Raw genomic sequence first — 23,200 nt, forward strand, 5'->3', positions numbered from 1 at the left:
AGACAAATTTTGGTTTTAATGCTAAAAAAAAATTATGGACAGCATGAAAAAAAGCCATTAAGGAAGGAAGATCACGCTGCTGCTTTAGTTGTCTATTTGAATATAATACCGATGCCGCTCTCATAGCATGGACCATATCGGCCGGGAAAGATGCTCTGTGGCATATGCAGCTAAAAACGAACATGGCAGTGACCTTGCACACGCAAACAGAATAGAAGAGTGGAGGATGCGTAATTTGTGACCTTGTGAAAAAGATGCTCTTTTGAGTACAAGGGAAACTAAAAGTTAGCTGCTTTCTGAGAAGGAATCAGGGGCGCACCTGGCAGAAAAAATGGACAGATGGAGATAAAAATCCACAAGCACAAAGGGAGATTTGCTCATTAAAGAGCTGTGGAAGTGGCCCAGGCATGGAGGAAAGCAACCTTACCAGATCAAGTATGATAGGATAGTATAACTGTATAGTGTAAAAAAAAAAAAACAAGACCAGTACCCTGAACCAAAAGCCTTAGAGGTTGTGTGTAGTCTTGGTTTGCACTGCTCCTTGGTGTGCCTAAAACTTTCCCATAAGAATAAAATACAAAGTACAGCAAAGACAAAATATAACTTTAAAATAGACGTGTAAAAACATTTAAATTCCAACATTTTTACATTTTTACACTGCAACAGATTTTTTAATTTTTTAAAATAAACATAATTTTAGCAAACAACAACTAAAATATATTTGATTTCTGTAGTACTTCTTATCATATTTAAACCCTTCAAAATGTGTGATGTCATTCTTTCATTTATTTTAGGAAACATGTTCTTTAGACCCTTTAATAGCTGTTGTATCACAAACAAAGATATAAACAGAGCAAATACAAAATGCAGTTGTTCTTGTTTAGCTACTTGCACTTGAGTATCTTTTTTGATGCTCCAGTATGATGTTCAGCTGTAGAACTTATGGGATCAAACCTAATATCCGAGTGTTTCAGCTGCATGGCTTACTGAATTTGCTTTAATGTGCCCTTAAATGTAGCCTTATCTGTTCTTTGTGTCTTTGTTCTCCATGTGCTTAAGTCCACACAAGCCTTCATGTTCCGAGTGTATAGTGTTACCGGGGTGCCTTTTGCTTGAAAATCCTGCTTTTCATTTTACAAGTCCAGCATATGTTTACTGAATTCTTTGATCCATTCATTTTAAAGCGACCATTCTTTTACAGTATTGGCTGAGCTCTGTGTTCCATCCCTGCAAACTTTTGTCTAATGAAGATCTGCTCTCGTGTACTTTTGATGGATAATACGTGTAGTTGTGTAATTTCATACTGACATAATTCTTCTTGTTCTTTTCTTTCTTCTTCTATCCGTCATTTCTGCAGGCAAGTGGGAGTACAGGGTGCCGCGCTGACAGTCAACACAAACCCCAACGTCAATATCAAGTCCGAACCCGTCTCACCAAACCGTGACCGCAGCACTCCCAGCTCCACCAGTGGGATGGCTGGAGGTGGAGTGGGCCAGAGTCAACTCCAGGGACAAGGTCTGGTGTCCATCGCCTACCCTGGTACTCTGCGTCTTGAAGCGGGAGGCCAAGGCCGCTCACCTGTTGACAGTCTCAGCAGCAACGGCAGCTCTTATGAAGGCAGCGACCGAGACGATGGCACCCAGGGTCGAGGCGGGGGTCTGGATTTTCACCACCAGGTCGGCGCTGGAGCCCAGCAGCCCACCATGGTCCTTCTGCGGCCCTCATCAGCAGAGCCTCAAGAACAGGATGGGACCAACGTCAAGAGAATGAGACTGGACACCTGGGTCACATAAACGGATCGATGGACAGATGGAGGATGGAGATGTGTACTTGTGGATTGTGTACATGCCCCACCAGCTCCAGCAGCCCCAATATCCACATTGCATACGCACAGACAAAATCCACCCACCACCAACCCAGTAACCTGCTGTCTACACAGTAAACCTCACATGGATACATACACAACACAAGCATGCTAGCATACTCGCACATGTGGACACTCACTCGTATGGCAATGTGCATTCACGTTTGAACTGTAATGTATTCTCACTGACATACACCAAACCCAACAAGACCAGGAATTATTTATCAAAAAAAAGACCATGCTGCACATCATTCAGCTGGATTCGAATAGAAGTGAATGAGTTTGTAATCAGGCTACAGTGGTTAGGAACTGTGGCCTGATTAAATTTGGCCACATGGACTTCTTGACAGTTTCTGGAAAAGCAGACAAGCCAGACTTGGCTTCCCAGCATGCCCCTGCCATGATTCACGGCTGGTGGCAATCTCTCACCTTCATATCTTTATTGTCTGGTTATCCACAGTAGGTTTTGATCAAATATGACAGCGCTGTATTAAAACGGTGCCACCAAACGAGTCCACATCGATGTACACATCCGCCCATCCACAGTTGTATTGCTATCACTCTAGATTTTTGTTTGTTTTCTAAGAGGAGCAGCTGTGCTCTTTTTTTTTTTTTTTTTTTTTTTTTTCTTTTTTTTAAAGCGTGGAGTTTTGTCCCTCTGTCTTGACTGTTGACATTTAGAGTTTGGATTCATTTTCAATATGAAGACACTAAAAGAATAACTTGCCTCCCTTCTCAGTCAAGTCGGCGGCTCTGTCAACATGGCCGGCATTGGGTCCTGTACAAGAATGGCGACCACCAGGGGTCTTTATTTAATCAGAACCACGCAGACCAGCTGTAAAACGAGGAACGTGATTTGTTGCCGAGGTAAAAGACTGCTTTTCTTTGAATCAGGGACGAGCTGCCACAGCTCAACGACACATGACGCAGATTCTCCTCGTTTCGCCCACATCGTGTCAACTACAGATGCTGAGCAAGGTGTGTGTTTGGTTTGTGTGTGTGTGTGTGCGCGTGTGTGTGTATACGGGTTTGTTACCTCAACTGGTTGTGTTTTCTTTTTTGCTTTTTTCTTTTTTTTTTTTTTTTTTAAACCAAGTGAATTTGGATAAATCTTCACTTTCAATTTCATCCTTGAACACACACCTGCAACGCACACAGGTGAAATTATTTTTGTGAGCAATTCATGTTTTGAATAGATAGCTGATGTTCAAAGAGGAGAATCGTGAGGTACCATGTATATAAGCAATCTGTAACCTTTGTGGCTTTTGTGTGACAGGGATAAGGTTTTTTTTTTTCTTTTGAAGGTTAAAAAAATAAATCATATTCAAGTATATATTTAAACAGCTTCAGGCGGTAGCAAGGGCAGCTCTGCATTTGGGGCAAGAGACTACACCAGACGACAGGGATTGTATATATAGACTATATATTCGGCAGGATATCCCTTAAGGAAGTGGAAAAAAACAAACAAACATTGATTCTCAGTGGATCTGTCTCTTTTATATTATTATTATTTATGTGTGTATATAAAGTGTAATATGTGGACGAGCCCAGAGAGGGTGTTGTAGAGGCAAGAAGGGAAGACGTAGCCGTGGTGACTCGGACTGTTTAGAGTGAGCAATGATTAGGACTCTGTCGCTGATGGAGGGCACTTTACCTTAACTCCCACCTCTGACACGCACGCACAGCGCGCACACACTAGAGTTAGACTGATGTATTTGGCTGGATAACAACCTAAAAATGGCAGGTACATGTAACATATTGCAATTTTTATTTATTTCTCAAAATTCTCTTTTGATGTAGTTTAATTTAAGTAATTTACAAGCTACAGTAAGGGTCTCAGTGTGGTTGCCTAATTGGAGTAATTTAATTAATTAAATTAATAATTCATTAAGTGCAAGATTCAATATATTAAGTTAATAAATTAGTAAATAAATTGAAGCAGTTTTTTAAATGAGACTTGTTATTCCCATTTCCAGCTCCAGATTTTCAAACTTAAAGTTTATCAGGGTAGCTTTGCATGACTCACAGTTCAAATAAATCCTTGTATATCTTTTTTGCAGGCCCTCAGTTTATCAACTGTGTGAAAGCAGCCTTCCCTCTCCCTTTAAGCCAACTACTTTTTCTTTTCTATTTGCCTGCCCCTCACAAGAAAAAGACTTGGAATAGCAGGTAGGTGGCCATGACCAGTGCTGTGTGTCTCAAATGACTGCTGCAACTGGCTTTGTAAAGAACCAAGAGTAGAAAACAAAAATCGAACATTTAGGGCTGAAAGGATTGGATATGTTTAGTATGAGCTGCATACGTTGGATAGAAAGCAAGGAAAAGGATGATAAGTCCAATTTAAGGAGTTGTTTACAATTTCTTATTCAAACAAAAGAGTTATGCTGTATAAAAATTGGAACAGAAATTTTACTTATAGCTGTGTAGCACTGTCTACGTCAAATTTAGTTACTAATTGTAAATCTTTCAAAGTCATTGCTGATGTAGTTTCATCTTTCAAACGAATCTTTTATGGAAGCATTTATTTGAAACCTGCTAAAAACTAAAGATTAGTAAAAAAAAATACAATTCCTATTGTATCATTTAGCTAAATTAAACTTTTACTGGAATTTTTCCTCGTGCAGCGACTGCCAGATATTGGGTATTTTGTGCAACTTGATGCAAAAGATTATTATCCACTACCACCATATCAGTCAAACTCTAGAATACATACATATAGATAGTTTATAATTAAGCAAGCCAAGGATTTCCCTGATCCCTCTTTTTTTTTCTTCTCCTTTTAGAGGTTTACCTTTTCCTCCAATTAAAAGCCATGTTTCTATATTTAAAGGATCTCTCCTTTGCCTGTCACTGGTTGGCTGCAGTTTTATATTATGGAGAGTTTAAGAAGACTATGAAGGAAAAGAGAAGTGAAGGATGTAATTTTTCTACTCTATAAAGGTGGCAACGGTTGATTTAGGGTTTTTTTTTTTCTTTTTAAACGTGGTGGTCAAAAGTGCAAATTCATGTATTTATTTTTCCTAAAAGCACTCTCAGCCTCCGTCCATTTGCTTGTTAAAAGCACTGGCATTTGGGTGTCGTTCGTCGCTAAGCCGGAGGTTTCAGAATGACTCTTGATCTTTTAATGACTACCTCCCAAATCCAACGCAGACTTGTCGACTTTAGGTTTTACCGCATCCAGCCACCACATCCTTCTCATGGGCAGGCCCTCGTCACCTCTCTCTCACCCCTGTCACTCACTTGGTTGTTTTTTTTTCCCCTCCTCTCTGGAAGCTTAATCTCACACCCAGACATACAAACACACGCACACATTTCATTACACACTCCTCTTCTGTTTACTCCGTCCAGATAGCGGGTGTCAGCGCTGAAATGACGAGTCAAATTATTTTGGGGTCATTTCCATGAGAAACACAACCACCACCAACCCCCCTCCCAACTCTATTCGACTTGCAGCTTCATCTCACACACTACTGCCATCATCCGCCCTTCAGTTCATCAGTGATTTCTCATTTCTTTTTTCTCCGTCTGTCACTCACTCACACACATGCATGCACACACACACACACAAACACACACACACATTCATCCTCTGTGACAAGTCTGAGTGTCAATATTGCTTTTCTGAGTGCTTGGCAGAGTTAACATAAATCCCCAGAGTGTAAACACTTTGACTGTTAAGACTGTTGTGCCCTGAGCTTCGAACAAAAAAAAGAAAAAAAAAGAAACAAAAAAAGTCTGCAAGTTTATATGTTTCGTCCAAGAAATGAGATTGTTTGTGAGCAGGCAGGTGAGAGCCCTCGTGAAGCCCTAACATGTTCTTTAGAACAACACTAGGGGTCGCTGTAATCACACAACAGACAATCGTGCTGAGAAGCCGTTCTAAGAACTTGCATCCGCCCCTGAAAAAGAGATATATGCTCCTGTACAATGACGTTTAGAAGTCTCACTCACTTTCCAGTGTTAATTTGTGCTGGTGACAGTCTGTTTTTAATTGTTCTCTGACAATTGATATTATTGTTATTATTATTATCATCATTACCACAGCCACACTGATAGTAGCTGTCATGATGATATAGAGTTCTGCATTTTCTTTTTTTGTTGTTGTTTTTGTTTTTTTTGTTGTTGTTTTTTTGTGTAGGTTAGACCTCTTGTTTTCTTTGGAATTTTATTTTATTATATAAGAATATTCTATAAATATATTTTTGTTTTCATTTTTTGGGATTTTTCTTTCTTCTGCAACAAGGGTGTTACTAATGTTGCATGATTTTTATGACATGTAACAAGCAACACACGAGTAGTGATATTAGTTTCCACGTGTGGCTGTGGATGGAATCGCTGATTGAGTCGACAAATCGCTTCAATGCTGCAAAACTTTGAGTCCAATGTACAAACCTCTGAGTCTAAAGGGGGTGGGGCAGCGTGACACGTCTAACTTATTTCTGACCAGACACAATTATGTCAATGCATGGGCGTTTCAAAACAACAGAAGTGTGAATCATGTTATAGGAAATAAAATGTAATATTGACACAAAAACACATCACACAGGATTACATTTAAAAAAAAAAAAAAAAAGTGAAATCAAAGAAAAAAAAGTTTAAATAAATTATAGCTAATATATTGTGTTCGGCTAGTCTGCTTTTTTGTTGTAAAGATAATTTTGTTTTTGTTTTTGGAGAATGATATACAATTTGTGTATATTTTCATAAATAAAGTATGCACTGATATGTTATTACAAATTCTATACTGCTTTTACAAAAAAAAGTGTTTGTTATTGTACCAAAGTATCCATTGGTCCCCTCTTACCCTCCCCTTTTTGCGTATGTTTTACCGTATTTTATATATTAAATAGACAAGTTGACCTACAGAAAAAAGATTGAGTTTGTGTAACTTATTTGGACTCCTTTTTTTTTTCGTCTGATTTGATCTGGACGCATCATGGTGTTGCCACCACTAGAGGGCACCAGAGTGTTTGGTATTGGTGTTTGTCTCCAGTTTTCAGAGGCTTAAAAGTAATAGGACAGACCAATATGATTTTAAATATATGGAGTGATTTTAACACTTGGATGAAACGTCTTTGTTATCAGTGACTGATTAAGTGTAGATGTCTGCATAACAATGGCTGTAATACCTAAACAGTTAATGCATTCGTTTTGTTAAAACCTGTTAAATTAAAGCTACAAGTCTGCGTTTCAGACACATCTTAAGTGCTCATTTTAAAACCACTGTGACAGTATACAGAGTGTGTGTCATTCTCAAAATACTTATGGACTTACAGTAGAAAAAATACAAGAAAGTTTGAGTCCTGGGAAGCTAAATATACAGAAATGAGGAGTGGCCTGAGAGTTTTGCACAGTACTGTAACTGTCACTAAGTGCAGAGCAATAAAATGTGATGTGTGACTGCTCCTCAAAGGAAAAATATTCACAGCTTTTGTGGGTTTTTTCCACATTTGAACCCAATGATAAAGGACAGGTAAAGCTAAATGTTTCAGAAAGTTTCTTTTATTCATATTGAGCCATCTGAGACTAATCGCATATATACATGAATAGAAAACTGAACTTACACAGTGGTTGCCTCACTGCAAGAATCTGCTGAGTTCAAATACACCAGCCAGCTGGGACCTTCCTGTGCATGTTCTCCCCAGATCTGCATGGCTTCTCTCGGGTTACTCTGTCTTCCTCCCAGAGTCCAAAGACATCCATGTTAAGTTAATTAGTGATTTTAAATAGGCTGTAGGTGTGAATGAGAGCATCAATGGTTGACTGTCTCTCTGTGTTAACCCTGTGATAGATTGGTGATCTGTCCGAGCTGTACCCCACCTCTTGCCCTATGACAGCTGGGACAGGCCCTAGCTCAGCCATAATCCTGAATTAGATAAGCGGAAGAAGATGGATGAATTGTGCTTAAGAACAATTTGGCAGGGTGGTTTCCTACTCCCTGTTGATTCCAGTCTAGTGTTTAAAGTGAAGTCATCTGTTTCCAAGAAAAGTGGCACAATACACCAAACACTGAGCTGAAGAGGCTTCTTTTTTAACCATTAAATATAAGAAGCAGTCTGCCTAGTGGATGCAAACTACTTCTAAAGAGGGTTTTAAAAATATTTTAGTACATTTGAACTTACTTGACTTTCTAAAACAACATGCTGATTTCCTGGAGTTAAATCGCAAGAAAACAATTTGTCCAATTATCTTAATATAACAAGCAATTATTCCTTCGTCTCAACATATGTCTCAAAATCAAAGATAATTGCTTTGTGATGATGGGTAAACAAAGCTTTACAGTATGTGGTATCAAAGGATAATTATTTGGCAATTACAGAAAAAACAATGTATGACAACTTTAATGAGCTTCAGAAACACAAGAGAAATAATTAGACGCACACCCTCCCAAGCTCATTCTACCTGCCAGTGTGTTAAAGTCTATTTTTATTTCGCAACCAACAAGCCTACAAAGTGAGAGTGCAGCAGAGTGATTTGCAAAGGTGCGATTGGAAGTACATCTTGAAGATGTAATGAGCGTATAAAATTATATTTGAAACAAATGCCAGAAATTAACAATACAGCTAAATAAATGTTTCTACACATGTCTATATTATCCATAGTCAGCTGTTACTTTGCACTTATATACCCCACAGTTAACAATTTGTGTTAACATCTGTTTCTGGAAAGCAATAATGCTACTTGGTGGCGCCATACTGTATGGATTTACACATTCGCCTAACAAAAACACACCTGCTTCAGTCTCAAGAGGAGATCCAATTCCCTTGGGGGTTGTATCAGGAAAGGCATCTGGCATAAAAATCTGCCAGGTCAAATATGTGGAGCTACCTTCCATGAATAGCAGCATCTTACACAGCTACTTTCAGGAGCATTTGCATGTAGCTATGTAACTGTAGATCACAATGTGCCCATGAATTCAAATGATTTCAATATGAAAACATGCCAACATGATCTTTTTTCTGAGTATTTTATTTTCAAGAAATAAACCTGAGGGATAAAACATGACGCAGTCGCAGAAGTGCCAAAACCTGTAGTTCCTCACTCGAAAAGCCTGAGTGTTGTACACTTTGAAGAAATGCAGTATGCACAGGTCTGCACAACAGATCGCTACATTCCCTGGACACTTTATGAGGTACACATTGCTAGTAATGGGATGGATTCTCTTTTGCTTTTAGAATTCCTTTAATTATTTGTGGCATAGATTCAACAAGGTGATTTTAGTTCACATTAACATGACATCATCAAAAATTTGTACCAAGCAAAGTGTTAAAGAAAATATGCCAGTATTTAATATTGCTCATATATAGTACCAGGCTTGTACAAACCAAGTAAATATGTATTTTATAAACCTCAATATGGATATTTTGCTCTCTCTTTTTAAATATGTTTTTTAAAATTTTTCTTTATATGAACGTACAGTACAGCCCAACAATCCTGGTAATATCTCGGGGTACACTATCAAGCACTAAAGTGATAAAGAGGAAGATCACAGCCTGCTTTTTCTGTCAGGGGGTAGAGTAGTGATGTCTGTAATTAGTCGTAGCGTTCCTTTTTTCTTACGAATGGGCTTCAGGACAAAAAGACATTTAAATAGTTGGTTGGGTATGTGAGACAAAAAGGGGATACCCACACAATTGCTCAACCAACCCAACTCAGGACTGCTTGAACTGACCGCAGGCTGTCATCTGGCACGTTCAGCTGGCTTGTCCACAGCAATGATCAGGCGCATGTCTCAGATAGACTCATATTCTCCTGGCTCAAGAGGCTGCTAATAATAACCACACACGCCCTCAGACAGATCAGTCAAAAGTCAAATTGGACAGTCCAGGCATTGTCTGCGAGACATACCACCCCACTTCCTACTGCTGAGTCATGAAGGCAGCCATTTTCTGACTGTAATCATGTCTTTCTAGAGATTACTGTTCACTGTGTGATTTGAATATGTATAGTAAAAAAAACTATACATGTGATTTTTAAATTTTGTGTTCAGAGTGTAATTTGAGGTTGATCAGAAAATGAGAAGTGAAAGAATTATGACTCAGCTTCTTCCTCTTTCCTCTTTCCTCTGTGTTTATGGGGGTGGACTGTCGGGCAGCTAATGTCTAACTTCATTTCTGCGCACTAACTGAGTTACTGTGTGGACATCTGGCAGAAACACACAAAGCTATATCAATAGAGGAACTGAACCACCTCTCCTCTGCCTACGCCTCATACACCTAACGCTGAACTGGACATAAAACATTATAATATTTAATAATCAACTCATAGAAACATGAAATGAATATGGAGATATGGATGTAATTTGTAGGACTGTATAATTCTTGTATATATGTATAATATCAGATGAGATCAAATTAAATGGTTTCTGAAGCATTTAATATAATTTTATTAAAAAGTGAATGGACATTTGAATCTGTCATTTTGTGAAGACTACAATAGCTTCTACTACTATTCAACCAGCTGAATATGAACTCAGAACTACAGGTCACAACTTTTGCTAATATTGTTCTCGTGGAGGATTAGAGCTTTTATTCCTGTGTCATTCCTGCAGTCTCACTCATCCTAGATTATTAAAGCAACTTGCAGCTGTCATCAGCAGATTGCACAGCGCGGTGCAACTTCTGTTCTATTTTAACGCTGCCTGGAGCCTGATGGTTTGATAGGTAGGATATGATAGTGCTCAAGAGTCTTTAAGCCTTGTCCACACAGAGATAGATGCTTCTGTTTAGGCAGGACAGAGCAGGGTTGAGATGCATATGGAATATTTGTTTTAGAGGAACAAGGTGAAGAAAATGGAAAAAAAAAATGTAATACTTAGAAAAGATAGAGAATAGATCATTGGAGTGCAACAAGAACCTAATGACTTACTAACAATATTGGCTTTAGAGGGTCTTATGAGTTAGTCAATGTAACAAAACATAGAAAGTTAACATACTGTGCATGGTCTGATCTCCAGAAGTTTAACAAGAAGTAGCAGCACGCTACTGACCACACCCAGCTAAAAACATTTAACTTGAGTTTGCAGTGAAACATGAGTGCAGTTTGGGTTTAAGGAGTTGGTTTGCATGACTTTAGCTTGTATACGTGGGGTAGGTGTACCTCAGGAGGTGGAGCAGGTCATCTACTAAAGGTTGGTAGTTTGATCCCTGGCTGCTCCATTCTGCTCTCCAGTGTATCCACTGAAGTATGAATGTGTGTGAATGTTAGAAAGCGCTTATTTAAACATAACATAGAAAAGGTGAATTGTGATGAGGCACAATGAGGCAAATTGTGTAAAGAGCCTTGAGTGCTCAGAGTATAAAAGTGCTATATAACATCATATATAAGAATTAGTCCATTTACCATTTAAATTACAGGCATTGTTGTATATGTGAATTAACAGGCAGTTCATGCTGGAACTCATCTCTACGGACGGTAACATGATTTTGTTGATTATTCAGTTGTTGGGTCTTTTAAGGCTGTCAGAGACGTGTGGAGATTTATGTTTTAAGCATTTAGTTTATGTTTTATGTGATGATCAGGTTAGACTAATTGCAAGCAAATGAGCTTTGGTTTCTAAATTACTGTAGCACATTAATAAATTACAGTTATGAGGTCAGTGGCCTGAGTGTTAACAGGACAAATATTTCTTTAGTTTGTGACAATAAAAAAACAACTGCGTAGAGAAAGTGTTTAAAATGTAAAGTGGGTGAGAGATTCTCTGTTGAGAATCTGAACCAGCAGTTTCACCTTTTTCATTGTTTTATGATAATTTATTCAGCACTGAATAACACAGCAAAACATCTCACAACTGAGCAAGATTCAGTGCTTATATTTATGGTCCCCAGAGAAAAAAACCTATTCATTTTGTTGAATTCATTGATATTATTGATGACATCCTTTGATACTATGCAAGTTAACACTCTGTGCACATCACCATTTTCCATTTGGGGGATTGATTAAGGATAAAATCAAAGATAGCATAGTTCAATATCTAATAGCAATATTAAATTGATTGTTTGAATTTGAAAAGCAAATTGATGACCTCAGAAAACAGACACTTGAATTTCTTTGGCTTGTGTCTCATACATTTATTTTAAAGACAGCTGCATGTGACACAATGGATGAGTGTTGATTTATCTCTTGCTGGACTTTAACATTGGCACCATCTGTTCACTTAGGCTATATGGCTCATATGTCCATGATGTCTTTCATGATGTAAAGGTGGTCTAAAGTGGGAGAAACCTCTTCCTTCTCAGTCTGGCTCTGTAGCTGGCTCCTCCATTATTCATACCAATCAAGAGTAAATCAATGGAGATGGATGGTGGTTAGCAGATGACAACTGGGGCACATGTGTGCAAGTACTACCACAAAGAGTTCAATTCTCTTATAATGGATATGTAGAAACACACCTCCCCCATGTTAATCAACAGTGACCAATAATCAATAATTGGTCACAGCTGGACCTTTGGTTACCAGTATTAAAACTAACAAAGAATTTCACTCAAATTGTATGTATTCCTTTAAGGTAGTTTCCCTTTAGAGAATAAAATTATGGCAGAAATCCAGAGAAAGTACCTGTGGTTCAGTTTGCAAGAAACTGGAACATGGCAACAATTAAATCCACCAGAACTGGCTCTAAAAGTATTTTGTGTTTCTTATGGTCTGCAGGGTACCCAAACATGTTGTAGTTGTGCTGATAACTTACCTCAAACACAACAATACTTCATTAGTAGCCCAGATTGTGATCACTAGGGAGCTTGTTAGTCAAAACTTGGAATGGAGTATACACATGTTGTTGACAGTATGTTTAACCCTCAGCAACAAGGTTTTTCTATGTTAAGCTGCCAAGGAATATAATGATTCATGCTGCCATCAAAAGACAAATCCAACCACGAAGATGATTAGTGGTCACCGCTGATTTGTGCCAAGTTTCTTCAAATCTGAAAACAGAGCCAGGCTTACTTTAACTACACAGACACTTGCATATGTGCAATGTCAAAATTTAAAAAGGGGAGATACCAATATGTCGCATTTTAATTATTAAACATAATTTGGTTTGTAGTCATCAAATAGCAAAAACTATATGCTATGTGAATAGCTTTTGTAATAGACCTTAAATAATGAAATGATGAAATAAGTGAAATTGATGCACAGATGGGACACAAGCCCAAATCAACTCTATTTAGTGAATGTCTCAGCTTATGTGTAGTTGTTCTTGCTGTTCTCCTCTTAACAGATTAATACATTTCTTCTAGTTTCATTTAGTGACTGAAGAGAGAATGTCTTTGGTAGAACAGCTCTATTGATGGGTGGAGAATAGGAGCATGCCAGACAGCTGCTGTAATGCCATTCCAGCTCTTCAGCTTTGTCATCCTGAATACAGCCGTCTGCGGTTTCCTTCCTAACTGAATCTCCCATTGGGCAGATTTGGGCAGTGAGGAGGCGAGCACCCACTGCAATAGCCATCATTGTTCGGTAAACTGACTAATGAAAGACATGAGGGGGGTAGGGGGAGTGGGGGCGGGGTTGTGAAGGAGAGGAGATGAGGTCATACATTGTTCTCTTTCGTACTTTTCCCCTGGTCGCCTCATGGGATTGCTGCATGCTTGCGGAGAGCCTCGGTGGTGCTTTGTTGTCTCGCCTGCTTCGAGGTCAGCAAAAACTGGGTTGTTGCCAAGTCCAGGCACATACGAGCTTTACTCCCTTCTTCTATGCAAACCCCAAAGGAAATGGAGATGGATGTTGCTGGAAGGTGGCAAGCAGCTGCTTTTCTTGACCTTCTCTTAAGAATACAGCTGTACTCTAAAGGAAAAGTTCAGCACTTTCGAGAGGCTTGTCTCATTCACATCAAACAGGTTTTCGTTTGATCTGATTTAAACCCAAATAAAATCTACTGGTCATTTATTTGTTATTAAAAGCTTAATTTCTCATGTTGGATTCTAGCCTGCAGGAAGATTTTATACATATTCAACTAAACATGTGACAACCAAAAGAGAGCTGAACACTGTCCCTGTCGTTCTATAATGAGTAAAACAGACAGGCATGTAAAATGAAATGTTATTGTTCTAAAGCAATAATTTGGCTTTCAAGGTTCTGTAAAAATGTGTAAAAAGTTAATAAATTCAGGCGCTAACCGAGTTGTGTGGAAAAGGCTAATAAGATGTTAATAATGTTTACCAAAAACAAACTTGACCATTAAAATATTTCAGTTTAGCTTTAACCTTATATTATATATACTATATTATATATTATATTATAGTATATTTACACCAGTGAAAATGTCATTGTGATGTGGAATTAAATGCATGGATGAGGGGCACTGTGCAAGCAAATAAGTTCAAAAAGACAAAAAGACAGAATGTCTAGAAGCTATTGTTTATTTTGGAACTGGAACTGTACCGCAGTGTATTATATATTTTCATGAATGGAAAAACCTTTATTCTTTGAGATCAGCCAAATACAAACACAACTATCTGCTTATCTAAGCTGATTTATGCCATTTTACCACCAGTTATTCATTTTACATGTGTAAAACATGCAACAAGTCAACTCTGGTCTAGTTAAATGAAATAACTCACTAACAGAAACACTAGCTGTCTGTCGTTTTTTTGAATAGTAGCTCTACAAGTAATTCTACCCTTCTGCTATTATTGATTCCCACTAGTCAGTACAATCAGATTAGCAAACAATCAATAAATGCTTTGACTTTCAAATGACATTCTTTGTTCTTTCATCATGCCGTTCCCTCATGCAAAAGCCCCCAATCTTTTTCCACAGCATGCACACTAATTGACTGAAACCTTTAAACAATTAGGAATGAGGAAAACGTGAAACACGGCAAGTGCTCAGTATGTTTGTAGACAGAATTGGCACATTGGTGGTTAGCGTCACTAAGGAGCGCACCAAGGCACAACTTTGGTTTTAAAGAAAACACACTTTTGACTAACACTACATCTAAAACTTCACTGATTTTTTATGCTGGTTCCTCCCCAGATGACCACAATTCAGCTTCAGCTTCAGACTCCTCAGAATGAACCAACTCCCCCTCACTAACATTTCTACCCAACACCTGCTTTACTTGTTTACGCATTTGTTCCTGCTCGCTCTTAGTAGTGAGCGCGGACTCAATATCCACCCTGGACTTGCCGTTAAAGGCATTCTGGTTTTCTGTAATCTCCCAGACTAGGTTGTCAACAAATCCCAGATTCTCATTAGTTTGCTCAGCTGCTTCATTGCAGCCATCATCTGGTTCACAGGTGGCACCGCTCTCTAAAGAGGACACCCAGAAGTCACTCTTTATGCCAGAGGAAAAGAGACTATTGAGCCCATTGTTTGCTGGATCATTTGCCTTAAAAATACCATTTTCATCAGCTGTACTTTCATTGGGAATCTCAAGGGGCTCCTCCTGGTGTATAACATCACCCTCGTTTGTGGTTTCTGGCACTTTTTGACATTTATCATCATGTTCAATCTCATCCCTGGTTTCAAAATCCTCTCTTGGGTCTCCTTCCCATTCAGCTTCAGGAAGCTCCTGGCAATCTTTATCACTCTCAGCTTGTTCTTGAGACTGACCGATAACTTCAAGAGGGAAAGCATCTTTTACCTCATCCTGAGCTGCCATATCCTGCACATTTTCCTCATCTGTTGTCACGAGTAACACAGAATTTGGATCCACTGAGTTGTTGATTTCTTCCATCTCAGGACTGCTCATAAATTTGCTAAATCCAGATTGATCTTCTACTACATCAGCATGCGTCACCATGGACACATTAGGCCCACCCTCTTCTTCTCTTTTCTCTGGGGTATCTTTCACTTCTTGATCTTCATAGTGGATGTCCTCTACATCCACAGTGTCTATGTGATGCGTCATATCCGCCAAATCACTGACACTTGGGTTTTCAGAAGTTTGATCTATAATTGCAGTGGAAGATACAAGTTCATGGTTCACTTTTATTCCAGTCACACAGTAAGACATGTCCTCTTCTTCCTCTGTTATCTCACGGTCAGACTCGTCATTCGTGTATAGCAGTTGGTCGCCGTCTTGCTGCTGCGCGAATTGAGCACTATAGTTGTCTGTGCACAGATTTTCTAATTCCTGCTCCACAAGTTTGTCCGTTTCCAACTCTTCGTCATAGGCTATGTTTGCAGGTACCATGTGTTCTGTTAGTTCTTCAGTTTCTTCATCTGAATGTCCCTCACTGCCATCTCTGATCCCTTCTTCTGCACTTTCTTTATCATTCACCTGGATAACGCGCTCACTTACAGTTGTACCGTCATCATCATCCCCATCTTTGATATGAGTGTAACTCAGATTATATTCATCATCCATTGTTTCTCCCTCAACTTCTTCACACAGATCTTCCATTGTTCCAAATTTCTTTGCCTTGCTTTCACTCCACGTTCCAGTTCCTGTCTCTCCGATCTTTTTTTCCTGCTCACCTTCACTGGACTCACTCTCATCCATGTGTGACGCCTGAGTGTTGGCATCAGTCTCATCGCTTTTGTATCGGATCAGAGGACGAGTATCAGCCAGAGTGTTATCCTGAGCATAACTGTCACCCTCCAGCTCAGTCTTCCAAGACATGGAAACATTTTGAGAGTCTTCTTCATCATCATCTCCTTCATTATCAGGAGGTGGAGCAAGCTCTTGCTCTAATGCAGCGTGCTCTTGGTCATCTGCTTGCTTGTTAATCAGGGAAGAAGTCATAATGTTGCCTTGCTGTACAACTGTAGCAAAATCCTGCATAATGGTTCCTTTCTGCTCATTCACTTGTTCTCTTGCTGATATGTCCTCCTCTGGTTCAGCATGTTGTCCTTTTACTTCATCATTTGTAATGCAATCGTCTTTCTTTACATCAGTCTTCCTTTCTATTACACTATCCCATGTATCCATCTCTTCTCCGTCAGGGTATAATTTATCTTCGACATCCATTTGGTTTGTCTCTATCATAGAACAACTTATTTCTTGTTTTATTTCAGCTGGATCAACTCCATTTGTCACATTTACATCTAAATTTTTATCAACAGCTTGATTAAAAACACTTTCTGGAGGCTCACATTGAGATTCTGGGCTGCTAGGCCTGGATTCGGGTGTCGGTTCGATCACTGCCTCTGTTTCAGAATCTGAACTCTCCTCTTGAATATGCCCTGTATCTTTGTCTGTACACACTTCCCTTACACATGCATCAAGTGGATCCTGTTGCTTATATTGCTCTTCAGCTTCCCCTAACAAAGCTACATCCTCATCAGACTCATCTGGGAAACTGCTGGGCTCTTCTTTCAAATTTGCATGATATGGTGTATAGCTGGGTGCTGTAAACTGGTGACGGCCAACTTCATCATTGAAGGATTGCTCAGTGCTGAGGGTAGATTCAACCTGACAACTGACAACTGACTCAACAACTGGCCTTTCATCAGAACATTCAACATCAACATCATTCCAGTCCGCTTCCTCGTCCCCTGATGGTGCTTTAGCATTAGTTTCTGGCTCATTAGGAGGTGACAAAGGCTCAGCATACGTGACTTTTTCACAAACTTCCTGTGGTCTAAAATTTTCAACAGCTCCATCCTGCATTATTTTTGGATAAGGGGTCTCCCATGTTTCTGCCTTTCTTGCATCAGTATCAGCACATTTCTCTGAAGTCTTTGGTGTTTCATTTGAGGTTACAGGTTTTCTGCTTAAAAATAGAGTGGTAGACATTACTGTTGGTTCTGCTATGCTGCGAATAGATGAGAGAGAAGTGGTTTTGCGGCTAGCAGACAGCTGAGTCTGGTAATTCTTTTTAACCCCTTGAGAACTGAAAACTGCATCTGTGGAAGACAAGAGCGCAGCTCATGAATACACAATGACCTTAGCTACTGTAATAATAATGATGTACAACAATCATTTCAACACGTGTCATTTAAATGTTACTAACCTAATCCTTTAAGATATCCTGACAGTTTTTCTACATGCTGAGGTATCTCCACAAAACATTAGTCAGTGTGTGTAATTTTCTGAGGAAAACTGGCCTCAACAAAGGGTTATTAAAATGTATATTGTTAACCGGGTTTGGACACTAATGGGGAGATATTGATCGCAGTTTCCTTTCTCTGCTGTCTAAGTTACTGGAAAGCAAAGCCATATGGCTCAATAACCTTTGGGGACTGTCATAGGTGGCTTGCATTACAAGACCCAAAGTGCCTACCTCAGCCCTTTTAGTCAAGCCCCCCCACCAGCACCAGTCTCCAGTGAGACTAATGTGATTACCAACTGAATCAAACATGTCTCCCTCTCTGAGGATCCTTTACTTAGAATAATTTCAGCTATACTTCGAGAAAGGATGAGTTTTAAAGTAGTAAGAAGAGTGGACAAAAGCAAGAGGATTAATGTGACATGCTGTGGTTCTAAACAAGCCAGAGGTAAAATCTGTGGTGATGATGCTGCGGATGTGTTAATACAGTTTACTTTAATTACCTGTGATGGAAATGTTTCTTGGCTGATTTAACACAGACACATCTCCCCTCAGGCTTTCACCATCCAGCAAAGCTCTGTGGAGATAGACAACAAGACACAATTATGTCCTGAGGTTCCAGGATAAGACTTGGAGGATGCAAACATGATGCTGCACATTGAGCTGTGGGTGGGAAGAGGAGCGAAGGGAGACTCTAGCTGTTCTTAAGCAGAAAGAAAAGACTGAGGTCTGTTGTTATGGTAATGAAGGAAAGGCAGTGCCATTGAAGAGCCATCTGCAGTGCACAAACCTCCTCACATACACAACAACAGAGGGGACTCTCATGAACACACATACGATGACAGCAGATTTTACAAGCAACCCATGCAGCACTAATACAACTGTTTCCATTCTCATGGGTGGATCACTGTTGTTTCCATTCCAACACATACTTAAATAATTTCTCTATTACAAAATAATTTCTTCTTTTTGGCATAGAATCACAATTGAACATGGTATAAATGACATTCAGATTTGTCCTCTAGTAATGTCCTGTCTCCATCTGCTCCCCTGCGCTGTAATTCTAGACTCCCATAGCTGAGAAATTGGTAGCTTCTCACTAAAGGGTGAGGGTCAATATTTTGAGGGTGGGGTGGGGACGTGGGCTATAGAGCTTCATAATGGATAAGTTACTCAGTTCAAGGCAACAGAGGCTGCTGCTTCAAAGAAATGACCTTCCAGACAGGCTGCTCCCTCCGCGGGCATCTTTTTCTTTGTCAGTTTCTCTAACTAGTAGAGACAACATATACCCTGTTACTGAGCTTCTAAGTGGGTTAAATTAATCATGCAACTCATAGTTTATATGGTAAACTGAGCTAATAGCTAAGCTGTATGCATGTGGAGTTTGAGTCAGTTTGCAATTCAAAACCTATTTAAGTAAATCTTTAAATCATATTTTTTCCACGTCAGTTTGGTTCATTCTTAGAGTTTTGCAGGAAAGCAAAAACATTGATTGTTTTATGCATTAATAACCAATTTACAGACAAAGACTCTTTCTGAAAACTGATTTTGGAAATATGATAATTTAGCCATTTAGTGAGATTCTTCGAACACCTATCAAAAACACATGAAGCTGCACTTGCCTCTAAGCAAGTCAAAATCAACTGCAAGGTGCAGCCCCAACTGTCTGACATCAAGCAGCTCAGTGTTTCAGATCACCCTACCTGGTGAAGCAATATTGTTTTCACATTGCACTGTAAAGCACTGATGCTATATAACAGCAACCCGATTATGGGATGTCTAAGTCAATGCACAGGCTGACTTCTTTAAATAGAAAACGTATGCAGATCAGTCTAATGTTTCATTTTAAATCACAAAGAGCATGAAGCATCTTCAGCCACAGATAATACAGAAGGAAAGGGGGGCTGGCAGACACGGCATTAGACAGTCTCTTTATTAATAAATAAAACAGCAGACCTTCTGCAAGACTGTGTGAACCTCATGGAATAGTGGCACTGCAAAATCAGGTAGTACTGCTGATGAAATAATAATGACTCACTAAAATATGACACAGATAAATATTATAATTTTGTAACCACTAATCTTATATTCTATTCTATTCTGTTACAGAAGCACATAGAACAAACTTTATTTCACTTTGAAAGATACTCCATGTGCAAAGTAACCCATGGTTTTGACACATTACACACTCATGAAAAAAAATAGTAAAAAAGTTCATTTCTAAGGTAAAGTACACTTTAGCTTCTACTTCTACTATCAGGTAGAAAAATAAGTGTTAAGGGTGCTTTAGAATTGACAGTGCAACAGGCAGTTCAGTGTACCTGTATGTTGCTACTTCGAGACCTAGAGACATTTTCAGCTGCATCAGGCCTCGGTTCTCCATCGTGATATGATCGATCTGTTGACCAAGCTCGTGCTTCTCCACCTCTAAGGCCTCCAAGTGCTCCTGCCAAAACAGGAAGCAGAAGAGGAAAAGGAAGAGGTTAAAAAAAGCATTGGAAAAGAATTCAGTGTTGTGCTATATTAAGTAAGACTAAATCTCCTTTGTTCTTTTGCTTGTTATATGTGGTGGATTGTTTACAGGCTTTTATTATTACTGCATCTAAGTTATTCAAACTGTTTTACTTATCACACTAGTGTGCTTTTAGATTTACACACTGTTACAAGCAACATAACTGCCTGCTAGTGATCTGGGACCTCAGTGGGAGAAAAAGCAGCAATGCCATAAAAAGTATTTAGTGTGGGTGCTTCACCCCTCAGACCTAACTGTGACCCAGAACTAATCCCATCAACCCCAGCCCATAAATATGTAGCCCCCAGTTGCTTTCATAACCAAATGTGTTCATTTCATCAGCATATAAAATGTGGATGCCAAGGGAGCAAAATCCCTTGGGGGGGGGGGGGACGACTCATAAATGCTTCCGAAAGCCTTTAGTGGAGCTTCTTGCATATTTTGCTGGAGGCCTTGAATATTTCCAGGAAAATATATATTCAAAAAAAATGTATCTAGTATTCTTGTTCTTTTTACTGAGTATTTGATCTCTTAGGACATGGCTAGTCAAATGTAGTGACAGTAGATATCCACAGACTCTATTTTGTCCAGCTGTCACGAGTCTGCCAATTATCACATGTTCAAATTCCACTGTGGTTTGTCCGTTTGTTATTTTAGACTGTGACATTAACCACAATGACTTATTGCATATTTCACAACCAACACCCAAAGATTTTGTTGGCATTCTTTTCCAACCAGTCAGAAGTTGCCTAATGTGTGAATATGCGGAACAATTTTCAGTTTCAAAGGGTAATAATTGGATTGAATATCATGTACATTCAACTATTGCAACTGTTGTAATAACTGTTACATCCCAACATGTATGGATTGTTTCACTCACCTGGAGCTGCTGCATCTCTTGGCTGTATTTATCTGTCTGCTGGGCAACAGTTTTCTCCAGATGCTGTCTGATTTCCTGAGCTGAGATGATCTCCTTCTCCAGGGCTTGGAGCTTCAGCTGGCTCTCACGTTTCTCCTGGCCCACTTGGGTCAAACGGCTCCCGGCCTGGTTAAGTGACTCCTCTAACCGAGTCAGCTGGCCCTGATAGGCCTCTGCTGCCTCCTGCCATGCTCTGGTGGCACTCTGAGAGTATTCATGTCCCAACTGAAGGAGATTTGGTGTATGGTTGCCCTTTTGAGAAAATGTGTAAGATAATGTAGCTCTAGAATGTGTCAGTGTGGCTTCCAGGTGGGCTACATCCTCCCCATGTGTTTGGATCAGGAGTCTCATCTCATGCTCCAGCTGGTTGACCTTCTCTCTAAGCCAAATCTGTGCCCTCTGTTCCTCCTCCAACTCCTTCCTGCTTTGCTCCAGCTTTATCTTGGCCTTCACTTTTTCTTCAGCCTCCCTCTGTCTCCGCAAGTCCAGCGCTTGAAGTTCTTCAGTCAACTTGCCAACTTCCAGCTCTGTGAGGACCCTATCTCTCCAGACTGCATCTACTTCCAGTCTTGCCTGCCGCAACTCTTCCTCCAGGCCTCTCCTGCGTGTCAAGGCTCCGTGATTATTGCATCTCATAGCTTGTATCTCCTTTGCAAGCAGCATGTTTTCCTCCTCTAAGAGTTTAACTCGGTTCAGGTAGGTCTCGAGTCTTCGATTTAGGTTCAGCATCTGCTGCTTCTCCTCACCCAGGTGGTTGGTGTGGGTGGTCCTTTGTAAACTGTGGAGCTCCATGTCAGTGTTAAAAAGAAGAGATACGACAAACTGAAGCCTCACTCAAAGCAACTGACTGTATTGCTGTATCCAGGCCTGAGACAGCGTGTGTGATTTGTGTGTGTGTGAGAGTGAGGCTCCTGGGAGACTCTGGAAATGCAACTGCCTGCAAGAGGGTTTCCTTTCATACTAGGCTTAATGAAGGGGATGGGCACATGGACAAAAGGGGAGGGGGATGGAGAGGGAGGAGACTCAAGGCTGGAAAGGGAGAGGAGGGGAGAGGAAGATGGATGGAGTGACTAAGTGGGATGAAGGAAAGCAGAGATGAAATGAGATAGAGGGTTGGAGTAGCAGGGGTGGATATAGCAGTGAAAGGGCAGAGAGAGAAGCAGTGATCTAATTTATAAAATTAACTCTTTCACCACTGGCACTTTTTTCCAGCTGAATTTGAGCTCAGCCATGGAGCATTGTATACTTCCCTCTTCTCTGTGTCCCACTTTATTAGGAATTTAAAGCTTAGACACAATTTCAATACTTTTTTAGTTTAGACTTCACAGTATTAAGTAGACTGAAACAAGTGATCTTGAAACCCCTAACCAACAGTTAATACAATTTTTTTTTTAAATAAATCTGACTAAATTCACAGTGACGTACAGTGGCTTGCAAAAGTATTCGGCCCCCTTGAACTTTCCCACATTTTGTCACATTACAGCCACAAACATGAATCAATTTTATTGGAATTCCACGCGAAAGACCAATACAAAGTGGTGTACACGTGAGAAGTGGAATGAAAATCATACATGATTCCAAACTTTTTTTTACAAATAAATAGCTGAAAAGTGGGGTGTGTGTGATTATTCAGCCCCCTGAGTCAATACTTTGTAGAACCAAATTTTGCTGCAATTACAGCTGCCAGTCTTTTAGGGTATGTCTCTACCAGCTTTGCACATCTAGAGACTGAAATCCTTGCCCATTCTTCTTTGCAAAACAGCTTCAGCTCAGTCAGATTAGATGGACAGTGTTTGTGAACAGCAGTTGTCAGAAAAAATATCTTGGGCCGAACCACAGATAGAAATATATATTCTATTGGCCAAGTTGGAAAAAAACTCCTAAAAACAGCACTGAGGGACAATAAATTGAATTGTTTTGCTTCACAGTTTATATAAAATCAACATTTAAAGTCTAAGGTACACATTAGG

General features: G+C 39.6%; 2 protein-coding genes across 8 annotated transcripts in view; one reads left to right on the top strand and one right to left on the bottom strand.

Annotated features, from left to right (window-relative positions):
- The window catches only part of mef2d (myocyte enhancer factor 2d), a 103,408-nt gene extending 96,440 nt beyond the window's left edge, over nt 1-6,968 (top strand). For 4 of the 7 annotated variants that reach the window (XM_063488455.1, XM_063488458.1, XM_063488457.1 and 1 more), the window contains one exon: nt 1,358-6,967. In XM_063488455.1, the coding sequence (XP_063344525.1) occupies nt 1,358-1,793 (436 nt within the window). In that variant the 3' untranslated portion in view covers nt 1,794-6,967. Of the gene's footprint in view, nt 1-1,357 lie in introns of all 7 variants that reach the window. The other 3 variants (XM_063488453.1, XM_063488454.1, XM_063488459.1) reach the window with 2 other exon arrangements.
- A 7,239-nt stretch (nt 6,969-14,207) lies between these two features.
- nes (nestin) lies at nt 14,208-22,194 on the bottom strand. The gene is made up of 4 exons (XM_063487557.1): nt 21,192-22,194; nt 20,121-20,245; nt 18,303-18,376; nt 14,208-17,656 (listed from the first exon to the last, which is right to left on the bottom strand). The coding sequence occupies exons 1-4, from the start codon at nt 22,020-22,022 to the stop codon at nt 14,820-14,822; spliced, it is 3,867 nt and encodes a 1,288-aa protein (XP_063343627.1). The 5' UTR covers nt 22,023-22,194; the 3' UTR covers nt 14,208-14,819.
- Nucleotides 22,195-23,200: the final 1,006 nt, after the last annotated feature.

The sequence above is a fragment of the Pelmatolapia mariae genome, linkage group LG10_11 (assembly GCF_036321145.2).
Source record: "Pelmatolapia mariae isolate MD_Pm_ZW linkage group LG10_11, Pm_UMD_F_2, whole genome shotgun sequence".
In the NCBI taxonomy this organism is placed as follows: Eukaryota; Metazoa; Chordata; class Actinopteri; order Cichliformes; family Cichlidae; genus Pelmatolapia; species Pelmatolapia mariae.

Bases quoted from the DNA above. Each gene is read 5' to 3' on its own strand.
- nes (XM_063487557.1), bottom strand. From the start codon at position 22,022: ATGGAGCTCCACAGTTTACAAAGGACCACCCACACCAACCACCTGGGT. The intron at 20,246-21,191 runs GTGAGTGAAACA...CTGTTTTGGCAG, and splicing joins AAGAGATGCAGCAGCTCCAG to GAGCACTTGGAGGCCTTAGA. The intron at 18,377-20,120 runs GTACACTGAACT...CTATCTCCACAG, and splicing joins CTCGAAGTAGCAACATACAG to AGCTTTGCTGGATGGTGAAA.